Source organism: Pimephales promelas, chromosome 8, assembly GCF_988280905.1.
Source record: "Pimephales promelas chromosome 8, fPimPro1.hap1.1, whole genome shotgun sequence".
In the NCBI taxonomy this organism is placed as follows: Eukaryota; Metazoa; Chordata; class Actinopteri; order Cypriniformes; family Leuciscidae; genus Pimephales; species Pimephales promelas.
In genome coordinates, this window is record NC_142776.1 from 25960174 (window position 1) to 25976951 (window position 16778).

The 16778-nt window shown below is 35.9% G+C and overlaps 2 protein-coding genes across 6 annotated transcripts in view; both read right to left on the reverse strand.

The window, feature by feature from the left end:
* Positions 1–1760: 1760 nt before the first annotated feature.
* Positions 1761–9271, reverse strand: hsd17b7 (hydroxysteroid (17-beta) dehydrogenase 7). Its single transcript, XM_039647781.2, has 9 exons — positions 9091–9271; positions 8591–8794; positions 7144–7236; positions 6598–6712; positions 5389–5583; positions 5126–5230; positions 4969–5025; positions 2666–2764; positions 1761–2435 (listed from the first exon to the last, which is right to left on the reverse strand). The coding sequence occupies exons 1-9, from the start codon at positions 9123–9125 to the stop codon at positions 2322–2324; spliced, it is 1017 nt and encodes a 338-aa protein (XP_039503715.2). The 5' UTR covers positions 9126–9271; the 3' UTR covers positions 1761–2321.
* A 2147-nt stretch (positions 9272–11418) lies between these two features.
* Positions 11419–16778, reverse strand: part of ddr2a (discoidin domain receptor tyrosine kinase 2a) — a 31971-nt gene continuing 26611 nt past the window's right edge. The window contains exons 10-17 of one of the 5 annotated variants that reach the window (XM_089134238.1): positions 16190–16302; positions 15124–15292; positions 14555–14781; positions 14150–14277; positions 13436–13633; positions 12963–13197; positions 12647–12796; positions 11419–11764 (exon numbers count right to left, since the gene is read on the reverse strand). In XM_089134238.1, the coding sequence (XP_088990364.1) occupies positions 11633–11764; positions 12647–12796; positions 12963–13197; positions 13436–13633; positions 14150–14277; positions 14555–14781; positions 15124–15292; positions 16190–16302 (1352 nt within the window). In that variant the 3' untranslated portion in view covers positions 11419–11632. Of the gene's footprint in view, positions 11782–12646; positions 12797–12962; positions 13198–13435; positions 13634–14149; positions 14278–14554; positions 14782–15123; positions 15344–16189; positions 16327–16778 lie in introns of all 5 variants that reach the window. The other 4 variants (XM_039647765.2, XM_039647766.2, XM_039647763.2 and 1 more) reach the window with 4 other exon arrangements.

Consider the following 16778-nt stretch of genomic DNA (forward strand, 5'->3'; position numbering starts at 1 on the left):
TCATCATGTATACTACATTTTATGTAGGGCTAGGCTATAGTTTTTTATTATTTGAGACTCATGGGCTTGACACATTACAGATGTGCACCTTGAGACAAAACAATGGCACTGACATATTTTAAGATACGCCAGTGCAAGCTGCTTTAAAACAGCTCAAACATGCATTTCAGTGTGGGACTTTGTCTGTGAAACAGGGGTAAATGGTTATCTCTTCTGGTTTGGCAAATTGGCAGTGATGTATGTAAAGGTTAGGCATTGTTTGTGGATAAATTAAATACTGCTTTGAAAGGTGTGTTTTTAAAATCCTTTTTTATTATTGTAATTGGCCCTACAGGACAAAACAAAGCCACATAACGTACAAAGGAGTTAAATGGAAATATGACTTTCTTCTGGTCCCAGTTAAATTAATTATATAAAAATGCAGTCCTTAACCAATCCCTAGGCTACCCCTAAACCTAACCACCCATAACTTCTCCCTAAAGTCATAAAGTAATAAAAGGTGAATTACACTGATGTGTAAGTAGCCTACTTCACACTGGCTTTAAGCCTAAACTTGACATAAACTGTAAACTTGTCCCTCAAACCTGATTGGTTGATTGGAAAGTTGATCCAGGATCAACAACGATGTTGATCCAGCAGGAACATGTGGTACATGGTGAAATCACAGTCACCAATGGGACAACCCATCTGAAGGCGACTGTGATTCATATACATTCAGCTAAATTTCCTCTAAGTTTTTTTTTACCATAACTGCATTTGAAGAAACCATTCTTCCGCGCATAAGAAGAATGCCGAATGTGGTGACGGAGGCGATTATTGAGTCTTATGCGCTCATGTTTTTGGTGATGTCAGCGTTTTTTGTATACTTTTGTGGCATGGTCTGGGCATTCTGCAACCCTAAACTCAGTAGCTTCGCTGAAGAAACCGAGTGCGATACGTGGAGTTTTTCACAAGTCCCTCTGCAACAAATATTTGCAGATCCTGAGGTTGTGGAGACACATACAACACACCACATTTGACCAGCTCCGAATGTCTGGATCACTCGAGGTACATCGCTTCGGGCTATAGGCTATTGTGGATTCATATTTTGAAGTTTATAGAAAACAGCACCAAATTTGCTCCAGTCTCATCATGCCTGAATGTAGCCTACCTGGACATTGCAAGCGTACTGTAACCAGAGAACTCCAGCTACAACACAGAGGTAAGATTGACGAGCCAGTACTGTCATATTAACCGTTGTGATTAAAAATCTCTAAACTAATTAATTGGCAAACACAGAAAGCTAAGTTGGTTATAGGATGATCGTTTATTTATTAACACAGGGAAGTGCTTCTCTGATCTTCGTCGCCATGGCAACCCATCAATACCTGCAACCCCACATTGCTAACTCATCCTGAGAAATACAGAATTCACACAAACTCTGATAGTACACTGTATTTTTTTTCTCCTGGTTTCCACACTTGTTTAATACAAAATTTGTTCTACTTTGTTAATTTTTATTTTTCATGCTCATATAAAAATGCTTTGGCAATACTAAAATACTGTACAATTTGTCATGCCAATAAATCTCATTTGAATTACAATCATTCGTTTCTGATATGTATGTTTATTTAATGCTGTGTAGTTAAATAAGTTGTTACAACTGCACTTCAACTATTACTTTGTTGTATTTGCTTTATACTTTAAGTGTGAACACAGAAAAAAAAGTTGTACAAGTCTCAGTTGCACATATCAGTATATCGGACACATTAAACAGTTAATACTTTGACAAGCAATTTATTAATCATAAAAATGTACACAGTTCCACACACCGGTACACAATTATTCGCTGGAAAGAGATGACAGAGACTAGCCTTTTATATATTATATATACTCTTATTAAATCAAATAATTTTGGAAGAAGACCCTTTAGGTGACAAGATAAAGACTGCAGACTGCTGACTGTTCACAGTACTTACAATAGTAAAAAAAAAAAAAACCATTCACCTTGGAATCCACTGCAACAAAACTAATGTAAATATTACAATAATTAGCAATTAATAATTAGTAATAAGTAGCTCAAAAAGTAGAGCATAGTGCTAGCAACCCCAAGTTCATGGGTTCGACTTCCAAGGAAACCAATAACTGTACCTTGAATGTCACTTTGGATAAAATTTGCCAATGTAAGTACTTGTTTGTAAATACAAGTAAAAAAAAACATGATAGTTCATAACAATGCTGGACTACCACAATCATTTCATAAAGTGTTTTGATATTCATAAAAACAAATATTAAGGAAGATTTCTTTGTAGGGATAGAAATGCATGATACATATTTCATAATTAGATTTTTGCTTTGATATCTAGATCCTCGTCTCTCAGTTTCTTACGCACTTTATCCTCAAGTTCCAATAACTTCACATACAGGGCCTCTGAAATAGTTTCATCAATGTCCATCTAAAAAACAAACATAACTGTCAAATTATGTAGGTATGAGTAATGATTGATATGAACAGGATGAACAGCTGAGATACATAAAAGTCCAACTATTTCATAGCAGAACCAACCAAATCACTAAAAATATAACCCCTAAAGACTATAATTTCCTATATAAAAAAAATTACAATTCTCAGAGTAAAATGGACATAAAAATAGAAGAGTGAGGGAACCCGCTTGTCAGGTCTGACCTTGCGTGGTTGGGTGTAATTGTTTCCAAGCCCAGAGGTCAAACTGTGGTATTTGGCCATTGGGTCCAGTGACTCAGGTTTCTGCATGAACAGCCAAAACTGTGTAATAAAAAACAATAGATGAAAACTGAGACCAGGAGAAATCTATGAGGCCAAGTCATTCCTTCAACTGACTTGCAACACTAAGCTTCAAAAACTATTAGTCAAAGTGGTTTCACTTATTTCTTTTTCCATTCCATGTACTATGCAACAATTTTTTTTTTCCCAGTCAAAGATTTCAGAAAATGTATTAATTTCAATAAAGAGATGCAGCGCACCGGCCACTTTATTTGGTATACCTTGCTAGTACTGGGTTGGACCCCTGTTTGCTTTCCGAACTGCCTTAATTCTTCATACCACAGATTCAGCTACGTAGGTGCTGGAAATATTCTTCAAAGATTTTAGTCCATATTGATAGGATAGCATCACGCAGTTGCAGCAGATTTGTCGGCTGTACATCCAAGATGCAAATCTCCCTTTCCACCACCCAAAAGTCTTCTATTGGATTAAGATTTGGTGACTGTTGAGTCCATTTGAGTAAAGTGAACTGTCTTGTTCAAGAAACAGTTTGAAATTATTTGAGCATTGTGACATGGAGCGGTATCCTGATGAAAGTAGCCATTAGAAGATGTGGTAAATAATAAAGGGAAGGACATGGTCAGCAACAATACTCAGGTAGGCTGTGGTACTTAAACAATGCTCATTTGGTACTAAGAGGTCCAAAGTGTAGCAAGAAAATATCCTTAAAAGGTTAGTTCACCCAAAAATGAAAATTCTGTCAGTATTTACTCACCCTCATGTTGTTCCAACCCCGTAAGACCTTCGTTCATCTTCGGAACACAAATTAAGATATTTAAGATATTTAGATTGCTCCTGCATACTAGTCCATAGGCTTCTTGAGGGAATGACTTGCTGTCCTCGAAAAGTCATTAAAGACATCGTTAAAATAGTCCAAGTGACTACAGGGGCTCAATCTTAAGTTTATCAAACGACGAGAACACTTTTGTGCGCAAAACAACAACAAAAATAACAACTTTATTTCAACTATTCGTTTATTTCTCCCTCTGCGCGAGTCAGGTTACTAGTTTAATAGCGTAAGCTTCTGTTATTGTACGTCGCACGCACCAGCGTCAGCCAATAGTGAGCCTACGTGTGACGTAGCTTTACGCAATCACACTACGTTAACTGACTACAGGCCTATGGAGAAGGAAGTGAATAGTTTAAATAAAGTCGCTATTTTTGTTTGTTTTTGCGCACAAAAAGTATTCTCGTCGTTTGATCAAGTTAAAATTGAGCCACTGTAGTCACTTGGACTATTTTAACGATGTGCCAGCAAGAGTCATTCCCTCAAGAAGCCTATGGACTAGTATGCAGGAGAGATCTTAATATCTTAAATATCTTAATTTGTGTTCCGAAGATGAACGAAGGTCTTACGGGGTCGGAACAACATGAGGGTGAGTAAATAAATACTGACAGAATTTTCACTTTTGGGTGAACTAACCCTTTAACACCATTACACCACCGCCAGCCTGAACCATTGATACAAAGCATGATGGACCCGTGGCTTTTTACGCCAAATCCTGACCCAAGCATCTGAATGTTGCTGTAGAATAATCGAGATTCATCTGAATAGGCAACGTTTTTGCAATCTTCTACTGGGGTGAGCCTGTATGAATTGTGGCCTCAGTTTCCTGTTATTAACTGACAGGAGTAGCACCGGTTGTGGTCTTCTGCTGTAGCCCATCCGCTTCAAGGTTTGACGTGTGGTGAGTTCAGAGATGCTCTTCCGCAAACCTCGTTGTAACGAGTGGTTATGAGTAACTGTTGCCTTTTTCTATCAGCTGAAACTAGTCTGGCCATTCTCCTCTGACAACAACAAGGCATTTTCTCACTGGATGTTTTCTTTTTTTCGGACCAATCTCTGTAAACCCTAGAGATGGATGTGCATTAAATTAATCCCAGTAGATCAGCAGTTTCTGAAATACCCAGCCCGTCATGGCACCAACCAACATGCCACATTCAGTCACTTAAATCACCTTTCTTCGCCTCTCTGATGCTCAGTTTGAACTTCAGCAAGTCATCTTGACCATGGTTATATGTCTAAATGCATTGTGTTGCTGCCATGTGATTGGCTGATTAGATGTTTGCATTAACAAGCAGTTGTACAGGTGTAGCTAATAAAGTGGCCAGTGAGTGAAATGTAATAATTATCCAAGGTTAAACTTGATGATGCCAGAACCATTTGGGGTCATGCTAGTACATACCAAAGCCTCCGCTCCATTGTAAGGTGAGAGGGTAAAGGTGTTGGTGAATATTCTTATCTGATGAGACAGGACATTCGGACATTATCACATTGTTAAATTTGTGTGTGACAATCCTATCGTGTTGATAAACAAGAAGTAAAGTAAATTGGGGACCTACAAGCCACATTATTGGCATGATGAAGGTCCAGAAGAATGATGGTAGAATGCCATAGGTGAGGTTAGTCATGACCAGACCAGGACAGATCACAGATGAGTACAAACCCTGCGAACGGATCAGTAGTATTAATTAATAATTCACAAATAATATAATAATAATCAATTATGCTGGTATATTATGATACTGTATATAATGTCATGGACTTCCAAATGTTTGGAAGTTTTAGAGTGGTTTTCAAGTTGTGCAGGGAACTGGGAACTTACCTGGCTGTTGTAGTGGCGGTTTAGGGCAAAGCTAAGTAGATCAGACGCATATTTCGAGGAGCTGTAGGGCTCATGGCCTTTCTGATGCTGCATGTCATCTAGACTAAAGGCCGATCGCTGGGCATTACTAGAAGATGTCCAGATCATTAGAGAATTGTGGTCCGTCTGACACAATAAGGGCTCCAGTTCCCTCACCTGTCACAGGAGAAAAAATACAGTTGAATCAGGGAATGTACTGCAAAATTTCTGCATACTTAAAAGAATTACAAAAACACTGATTGTTTTTGTCTTCCATTGTGAGGCCATACTGGTAATGCTGTCCCAAACTATCACCATTAGGCGAGCCAAAGGTTGACGAAAAAATAATAATTACGCCACTTTGTCTAAAACAACACAGTGAGGTACAACACCCTGAGAACAAAATGGCTGACAAAACATGGTTATGAATAAAAAATTATAAATGTTCAATAGAAAGTTCAATTTACTTGAAATCGAAATCTTTAAAAAAAAATTATAAATCTACTTTCCCTTTTGATGAATTCTTCATCCTTTCTACATAAAAGTATTTCAAAAATCTTACAGACCCAAACTTTTGAATGGTACTGTATATTTTAGTTATTTTGTTATGTGTATTTTTTATTCTAATATATATTTTTTAAATAACCAAAACAAGAATAGAAGTGTGTGAGTAAGAGAGAAGCAGAGGGCAACTTGACTAGAAACACAAGCCTCAATTGATCCCCCTGACTCTGTGCCGTCTCAGCAGAAAATCGATATGTCTTGTCTAGCCTTCGAGGACACGAAGTGTCATATCTACTGCAACTTTAATGTCTGAGCCACTTGAGTCACAATAACTCCACTGTATAGAGAAGCATGAGGAGTCAACTCTGCTGCCCTGATGCCTCAGCTCTTCAATTAACATCAGCAACACTTCACAAGGAAGCACAGGGCTGCAATTTGAGGACTCAAAATAACTTCAGCATTAGAGACGTTCGGATGAATTATTGATCGGGCAGCTGCCAGGGAACAGGTTGTGTTGACAACAGTGAAATGAATGCTGTGGCATCCATGGACCAAATATTGTTCTAGGTGATCTTTTTGAAATAGTCATGAAAGAACACTAGCTGTGTCTCGGTTTGTTATTATGTTGAATTTATTTTTATGTGTGGTCATTGAAACACACTCGCTAGTTCTTATCCATCAACTTACCAGAAGGAAATGACCAAAAAGATTAGTGGCAAACACCTCCTGCAAACCAATGGGTGTGACCTTATCTTCCTGGGTCAGAAGACCTTCCGCCGTGGCAAACATGTGAACCACATTTCTGATGGGTAGATAAAATGAAATATAATCAAAGACTTCTGCTATAGTCAACGTAATATACTATAATATAACAGCACACTGTCTATCACATAAGTCTATAACCTGCATACTAACTTTAAAAGGAGTATACAACACAGTACTAAGTACGTAACAATCAATGTTTTAAAATGTATATTATTGAATCATTGGCTAAAGGATGCATTACATTACAAGCTATTTGTTTGTGAATCGAGAATTACATGCATAAAGAACATAAAGCATAAAGAATTCAAAAGAACAGCATTTATTTGAAATAGTAACATTTTAAGTCTTTACTTTTGATCAATTTAATGCATCCTTGTCATTTCTATAAAAAAAAAACCCCTCAAAAGAATCTTACTGAGCCCAAACATTTAAAAGGTAGTGTAAATAGAAAAAAAAAAAATACTGTACCTAGAAAACAAGCCTTTATAAAAGGCTTTGAGATCTACCCTGGGATTAGGCATGATTCCAGCATTGAGATACAGATAGTCCAATCTTTTGTACCTGTTAAAACAAAGTATAAAATATTAAATAACATTTTAATCTACGTTTATGAAATTGGGGGCTCCAGATGTGCTTCACTGGTCATATAATACCAAGTACGAAAGTATTGATGGACTAATCTGATTAACTTTGTATGAATTCTTGCAATGGCTCCAAGGGGTTTAAAAAGTACGCAAACTTTTCAGCAGCGTCTTACATCATCAGCGTCACTGAACGCGGATTGACAACAGAACCGGAAGACAATGCTGAATAAAGTCGTAGTTTTTGTTATTATTAAAAAATTCGAACTAACCCACTGGGGTCACATGGACTACTTTGATGATGTCTTTATTTCCTTTCTGGACAAGGACAGTATATCGTACATACATTTTCAATTGAGGGACGGAAAACTCTCGGACTAAATCTAAGATATCTTAAACTGTGTTCCGAAAATGAACGGAGGTCTTATGGGCTTGGAACGACATGAGGGTCATTAATGACATACTTTTCATTTTTGGGTGAACTAACCCTTTAAGACTGCTCTACAAAGCCACACCTCCTTTAAATCACACGTGTACAGCAAGGAGCAAACAAAACCATCACGAAAGACAGTGTTAAAGTACATCATGTCTCAAAGCACATAACATTACAATATAACATAAAAAAAAAAAATTAAAGAGCTCTGACCTGTACCACCTGACAGCTGCAGATTCATTTAGTGGTTAATAACGTTGTCATAGAAACACATAAATTTGAGTAAATTTGATAAATAATGTCACAGGCTGCCATATCTTCCAAATTACAGTAGTTATGGCGTTATTGCTATCAGGGATGTGAAGAGACTTTCAACCAGCAAAACAAAAAAAAATTCGGTAACAAATCACCTACCCTGTCTTTAAAACACTGGACATTTTGAACATTCAGAAATAACGTTTTCATAACATAATAAGCTAGCTTAATGTTTTCCAACTGTGGTGAATTAAATTTGAATATGCGCAAATGAGATTTAAGAGGGCAGAATTTTTTTGTGTGTGATAAAATTTCAGCCTGTTCCTCAGAAAAATATATAATCTATAAAATCTTTGTTACGGTTAGGTAATAAAACAATACAGTTGTTCATTGTTTATTCATGTTAGTTCACACTGCATAAACTAATGTTAACAAGATTTTGGTAAAGTACTATTAAATGTTGAAATTAACATTAACAAAGATTAATAAATGCTGTATAAGTGGTGATCATTATTAGTTCATGCTAATTAATGTAGTTAACTTATGAACCTTATTGTAAAGTGTTACCAAGAATTCAGTTGCTATACCATAACAGCACCATCAAAATGATAGTGTATTTTGGTAAACCGGGACTGGGATGTCTTACTGTTGCTTGAACTCATCAGCAGCCCTGAGCACTGAGCTCATGTCACCCACATCTAAGTGCAGCAGAGAAACTTGAGCTTGAGGGTGAGACACTAGAAGAGCCTGTCGGGCAGCTTCAGCTCTTTGCATGTTCCTGCAGGCCAAGCAGAGCTGCAGCTGAGCATCCTGGCTTAGTAGACGCTCACACAGGGCAAGGCCAATACCACTGAACACATGACAGCAAACAGGGTTATATGCATGCAGTGAACATTAACTTACAGAGTAAAGAGATGCATTGTGCAACATGTCAACTATTGGCTATATATGAGAACACATTCAGAACAATACAATTAATTCTAATGTATTTCTTTCAAATATGTCTTTTGGTTATTTAAAACAGAAAGATAATTGAAAAAGAATCAAAAGTTCCCATCACTATAACTGATGTCTAACTATTAACGCTAAAGTTATAACAGTGATGTGAAACTAATGTAAACAATTAAATACACACAGTTTCGTTACCTGTTCGCACCGGTTACCAACACTACTTTCTTCATCCTATCTTTACATTCATACAATATATGATATGCTACCTGTTATATTGTACTTTCCCTTCGCAACAGTTTCTAATGTGTTTTTAGCCGGTGTGTGTGTGTGTGTGTGTGTGTGTACACGGATGGAGTCTGCACTGCCGCCATGGTGTGATTGGAGGTCACACTGCTATCGGCCAATCAGCTGTTTCCTTTTTGTGACGTGACATCTACTCTGCCCAATCAAGACTTAGCTACTGTCAGACCAGCCTAATCAATCGTTGGAAACCTAATGTAATGTAATGTGTAAAGTAATGTGATAGCAGAACATTCTTATTAGAAAGTCTTCTAAAAAATTTTTTTTTTTTCGGGGAAAATATGAACGTTTAAAGAGCAAAAATGAATAAGCTGCACATAAACGTCAAATTCACAAACAAATACACATTTTATTACTGTCAAAGTATGAAATCTGCTTTTATAATTATAAAATACCTAGACAACATGTTTAGAGATTCATCAATTTATTATATCGTATGTACAATTTTATAACACAGGCCTACATGTACAAAAGATTATTAGTGGGGAAAAAAGACTGCTATTAAAAGAATACAGCACTTAGGGATATCAAATGATTAAAGGATTAAAGAAAGAAAATGCTGTATATTTTTTCATATTGATAAAAAAATAATCCAGTTTCCCCTTCATTGTGATAAGATATTGTCAATGTAGAATATGAAAAAGTTTTTACTCTCCTCACAAAGCTGTGTTTTATAAAGTGGAATGTTGAATACTTCCAGGTTTTTGTAAACAAACTCAAAGTCTCAAAAATGACTATATAGCCTACTGTTTTATGTTTATAGCATGAAAGAATAAACTTTAAAACCAGCTGATAAAACAGTGCAGAATTAGAATTAAAGCATATCTATAATGCAACTTCATCAGTCATGTCAAGAATGTTAAAATTAATCTATACATGTAGATAGAGACTTTCAAATCCACAACCAAAACTTATAGAATGGCAGATATCTCAACTGACCCCCAAAGGGGCACACATTTTCAATATTATAGTCATATACAATGACCAAAAATGATTTACAAGTATACAAGTTAATTACAAAACAGATTTCTGAGTGTTCACAACAGCATTTTTCACATGCGAAAACACATCACAACTTACTGTAGCCATCATAGTGCATCTGTTCAATACAAATCCAGTATTTATCCAACAGTTTAGCAATTCAGCACCAAGGCAAACAAGACAAACAGCATGAAAGACAAACAGCTTCAAAATAAGCTTATTTTCATCTTTGATCAACGAAACTGGTGATACAGCCCCATTCGGGCCTACTTTGAGAATAGATGAACACACAGGACAAATATAATGAAAAAATTTTACAATTAAGTCATTGTACTATATTGGATTTCATCCAACTTCATGCAAATATTGTAACAGATTTCTGTAAAAGGATTATGGCTATGTATAGCTCATTATGCTGACATTTCTGCTTCTTGATACAAATGTTGTTTTGAGCAAAGAAAAATAATGAAATGGGCTTAAATAATCACAATTTTCACCATAATAAGCAAAACACTTATGTAAAGCAGTACACTTAAATATAAACACATATATAGGTAGTTGCGGATAACTATACATTTTAAATTTACAATTTTAATTGAATCTTTTCTGATTTTGAATTTTAAATTTTGTGGCAACCAAATAAACTTTCTGTTACTCCACTTGGTTGAAAGTGGTCTTTGCAGTTTACTACAAAGAAAAAATTAAATATGCAAAAAACAAACAAAAAAAAAAATACTTGAGCATTTTCAACAAATGAGATGATGAACATGTACACAAACGTCAAGTGACATCAAGATAAAAACAAAAGGTGAATCTGAATGTCAATTAATGATTCTTATTTACATTCAAGCTGTCTTCGGCCTCAAAATACTGAAAACAACATTAAATTGGAAATAATAAAAGGCCCATTAGTAGCCAATACCATTTTTAATGCCTCTTTCTATTAAGAAAAAGATATTTTATAGATATTTCAGTTGGTATAAAGTTACACAGTGTGTAAAATCCAATTCTTCTGTGTTAAAGGTGCATAAATTCATTGCTACATTTTATTTAGCCTAGTGCTGCCCAGGTATTGTATGCCAACCGCAGGCACTTAGTTAGGGGGCGTATAGTTCAATCATACTATACACACACACACACACACACACACACACACATATATATACGTATATATACATATATATATATATATATATATATATATATACACTGTATATATATATATATATATATATATATATATATATATATATATATATATATACATACTGTACTTGTATATCAGATTGCCTTTGCACACTCACAGTGAAAATAGCTACAGAAAAAAATATAGATTCTGATCAAACTTCCTATATATGGGAATGTATAAGTGCGTGTTGATGTGTGTGGTTGACTGGAGTCCTGTGGGCGAACTGAAATGTCTCTGGGAGTGCCAATGTTGGCACGTAAGTGGACACTACGGCTTGCATTCCAGTAGTGTGTGATGAATCTCCTGGAAAGATGGACGTTCTTTCATGTTCCTGTGCCAGCAACTCAACATGAGCTTGTAGACGGGGTCCGGACACATTGGCGGCTGGGGCAGGTATATCTGAGGATAAGAAAATACTATTACATTATTAGACTATTACTATTATAATATTAGAAAATACTATATCGTACAAATTCGTATGCATTATTGTAAAATATGTGTGGAAAAAAGTGTGAAATGTCATGAGATCAGACATAAAACAATAGTGGGTTTAACATCAAAATGTATTGTCTGATGTTAAAAACTATGTTTTTATAATGTAACCTCCTCCACCCTGGTCAGTTTAAGGATAATTCAATTTTATAGTATTTATTTGAAAGAATTAAAACAGATTAATGTCTATCCTTGTATTATTCAGCTGGTTGAGATTGATATGAGATTTTGAAAGTATTTAGTAATTAAAAGTAATTAAATACTTTTTAAAGAGAGAGTAATTAGTACAGTAATCTAATTACACTGTTGAAGAGGTAATTAGTAACTAGTAATTAATTACTTTTTTAGAATAACTTACCCAACACTGGTCACGATCATGAATTTTGTTGTAATAATTAATTGTCGTACATATAATTGAAATTAACGGTTTCATTCTTTTTTTGTTCATGTCACTATTTGTATAATATAATATAATAAACAGTCATTTTTAGGTTTATGTTTGTACTTTCTTGTTTTCCCTTTGCCCAATGCTGACTGACCACCAACGCTGACTGTCATATAATGTAATAGATTCTGATTAAACACAAAAACTTTTGACTATCTTTATGTACTTTACAACAGTATATGTTCTTTATGTACTTTACAACAGTTTCAATATTATTTTTACAAAATGTAAAAAACAAACAAACAAAAAAAAAAACACCATGCAGGCCTATTTGGAAGACATGAAGATGAGTAAATGACAGAATTTTCATTTTGGGTGAACTATCACTTTAAGCATCCTTTTACCTGTCTCCTCTGATCCCGAAAGAACTCCCCTGTGTTTTCAATGACCTGCTCATCTGAAAGCTGTGAGTAGGGCTGCTCTTTGCAGAAGGTAAGCATCTCCCAAAGAGTCACGCCAAAAGCCCACACATCACTGGATGTGGTGAATTTTCCCTGTAAAGGACAAAAATCCTCCCGTGTCAGACTTTTATAGACATAGAATCTGTTTTAACCTACAGCATGTATGAAAAATAAGTCAGAATAAGTTCATTTTCAGCCAGAAAATACAACACTTATTTCCTTTGTCAAGTTTATGTGTGTGTGTGTGTGTGTGTCTGACCAGAAGAATGCTCTCCCAGGACATCCAGCGGATGGGCAGCACCGCTCTTCCCTGGATACGGTAGTAGTCTCCACTATACAGGTTCCTACTCATTCCGAAGTCTGCAATCTTGATGGTGTAGTTTTTCCCTACAAGGCAGTTGCGGGTGGCCAAGTCCCGATGGACAAAGTTTAGTGAAGATAGATACTTCATGCCTGAAGCGATCTGTGTGGTCATGTGGTGCAGGTTACTGTAGCTGAGAAAGTAAAAACATAGAATATGAGTCATAACTTGGTTAAGATCACTCCTTAAAATTAAATTTAGCAATGAAAACTCGCTTGTCGACTCTATTTCTACAATTCCGTACACGTCCTTAGTAATGTGTTCATTTTTCATTGGGATTTTAACGTCCCTCCCAGTCCACCACCGTAATTGCACTTCCAATTGCCATTTCTATACTTAACTGTAAATGTTTAAAAATATTTGGTATCAACCTGACTGTTGGAGCGTTGCTGAGGAGAGCGATCATGCCTTCAGGCTCATGGCGAGACAGGAACTGATTAAGGTCTCCGTTCTCCATGTATTCGGTGATCATACACAGAGGGTCAGAGCTCATACACACTGCCAGCAGCCTGATGATGTTGGGGTCTTTCAATCGTGACATGATCTTTATCTCCTTCAAGAAATCATTCCTGTAAGGTATTGGGAAAAAGAGTTATGGCAATCTGGCAGGGGTGTGTTTACTTTAGATGTTACAAGATGGATCAATGAAAATTCAAGGACCAGTTAACCCAAAAATGAAAATGATTTTTTCATATGTAGTACAAAAACAATAAATATTTTCTGTCATAAAATTAAAAACATCATATGGAAGTGAAACAATGACAGAATTGTCATTTTTGTGTGTAGTATTTCTTTTTTTGCATGCATTTGATGTTCATTAGGATGTAGTGTCAGAGTTTACATTTATTCATTTAGCTGACGCTTTTATCCAAAGCGACTTACAATTGCTATATATGTCAGAGCTCGCACGCCTCTGGAGCAACTAGGGGTTAAGTGTCTTGCTCAGGGACACATTGGTGTCTCACAGTGGATTCGAACCCGGCTCTCTCACACCAAAGGCATGTGTCTTATCACTGCGCCATCACCACCCCAGAGTTTAGCTTTAATTTATGAGAGTAATGATTGTGACATTTGGGCATGCAAACCTAGCGTTTTTATTGGCATCTGCTCGGAGCATCTTAACAGCTACAAGCACTGTTTGGTTTTCAATGACATCGAAGGAAAAGTCCTCATCCATGAAATCTTGCATGCCTTCAGCTTCACACAAATGCACCTAACAACACAACAGCAAAAACAACCATTTAGTATATTCAGATAACATTTAATGATTTTGCAATTAAAAAAAAAAAAAAATTTACTTTTATTTGGAAAGCACACATTAAAAAAGTAAGTAAATACATTAATGTTACGGAATATTTCTATTTCAAATAAATACTGTTCTTTTTAACTTTCTATTTATCAAGGAATCCTTGCCATCGCAGGAATTCATTACATTTAAAAACATTAAAACAGTAATACACAACTGCATACAGAAAATATACAGAACTGACCTCTCCAAACTGCCCTTCTCCCAGCTTTTCTTTAAAGGTAAGCAGTTTCCGAGGAAATTCCTCCACAGCGACATCCTTCCCTGACAGCAGGTCCATGGTGAGGGCGGGCACAGCGTAGGTGTTTCCCCCAGTCACACCCTGCAGGTTGACTATGTCTGCCTCAGCATAATGTGGGACACCCTCTTGCACACTCACTGGAGGAGACTTGGAAGCTGTACTTGTTGATGCTGCAGAAAAATACAAATATATATATATATATATGAAGAGTTCAGATGCAAAAGCCTCTAAATGCCATTTGAAATGTTCTTCTTTAATGATGATTTTTGTCAAACTTGTATATTTAAGTTCAGTAAATTCACTTAAATAACAATTAATAGGTAATTATCATTGCCATTTAAGTGAAATCAATCACTGAACTTAAATATACAAGCTTGATAAAAATGGTCATTCTAGAAGAAAATTTCAAATGGCACTTAGAGGCTTTTGCATCTGAACTCTTCATATATATATATGCCTTCCTCCTCCCCACAACCCCCTTACACCTTCCAAATATCACTTCTGGAACTCACCGGTATCCTCAGATGTTTGGGAAAACTCTGGCAGTTTGCGGACCAGACGGGAGGGCTCTTGGTAGTCGGGTCCCAGAGGGAAGATGCGCTCATAGGTGGTGTTGGACTCCTGCTCGCTGGACACTGAGGAGGGGCTGTTGTTGTTGTTGTTATAGGTGAAGGTCTCACTCTGTATTGACAGACTAGCAGTTAGTTCATCGTCCAGCATCCTCCGAGACACCTGGAATGTAGGATGTTTAGTAAAGAATGCTAAAAAGGTCTAACATATTTATTAGTAGTTTGATGCATCTATGAAATCATATTCACAATCCACTTACGCATGCCTTTTTTTCATCCATATAAACACTGGAAAATAGCATTACTCCGTTTCAGAGGCCATGCAGTAAGACTACAATAACAGTTTGTCATAATCAGCATCCTTGTTTTTTTACATTAAGGTCTGGTGCAGAATAGAAGTTTTTTTTATGCAAGAAGTTCATGTGGGAATATTCTGAGACAAAGACATAATTTAAAATCACATAATTAGTAATACATAATACACATAATTAGACATAATTGGACAATCACACCACTGCTCAAAAGTTTTTTCTCAGAAATATTTTTCTCTTTTGCTCACCAAGGCTGCATGTATTGAAATATTATTAAAATATAGGCTACAAATATCTATATAGATCTCTTTTCAATTTGAATATATTTTAAAATATAATTTATTAGTGTGATGACAAAGCTACATTTTAAGCAGCCATTCGGTGTCACACGATCCTTCAGAAATCAATGAAATATGCTGATTTGTGCTTTTCTTTTTTTAAAAGTCACTGATGATTTTTGTGAAAACGGTGGCTCTTTTTTTCTGGATTCTTTTGATGAATAGAAAAATTAAAATCAGCATTTAAACAGCATTTATTTGAAAAATAAATATTTTGTGTGACACCAAACTTTTAAAAGGTAGAGTAGGTCATAGAAGTCTATTTAATCACATTTTAAAGCTATGCAATCTTCTGCCAGTCACAAATCTATAAAATAATTTACATGGTTTAAATATTAAATTGATTTAATTCCATCTCACCTTTTCAAGCATCTTTTGCCACACTTGTCTCCATAGTATGATAACAATAATGGCTACTAAGATGAAGATGATGGCAACCAAGCAGCCAATCAGGATCCGGGTGTTGCTGTCATCTACTTTGTGGGTAGGGTCATCCTCTACGAAAGAGGAAAAGAGAAAAATAACCTGCAAAGTATCCTTGATCTATGGAATGGTGCTATATAAATTAAACTTATATTATTATCAATGAAAAGAAGAATGAAGTTCATCCAAATGGCACAGATCTCAGGGACGTGCACAGGAGGGAGGCCCGGTGGCTACACTGTAAAAACATATTGTTGGTTTAACTTAAAAATATTAAGTAACCTGGTTGCCTTAAAATTAAGTTCATTGAAATGGAAAAACTGAGTTAATACAATGAAGGAGATTGATTTCATCACCAGAAACTCCAAATATTATGTTATTTGAACTGCATAAATTATTTAAGTTGATTTGACAAAAGAAAAAATGTTGTGATTACAAATCATAAAAATATTTTTTTACAGTGTAGAGCCACTGTCACACTGCCCTCATCAGCTGAGGTGCCCCTCTTGACTACCCCCAAATAAAC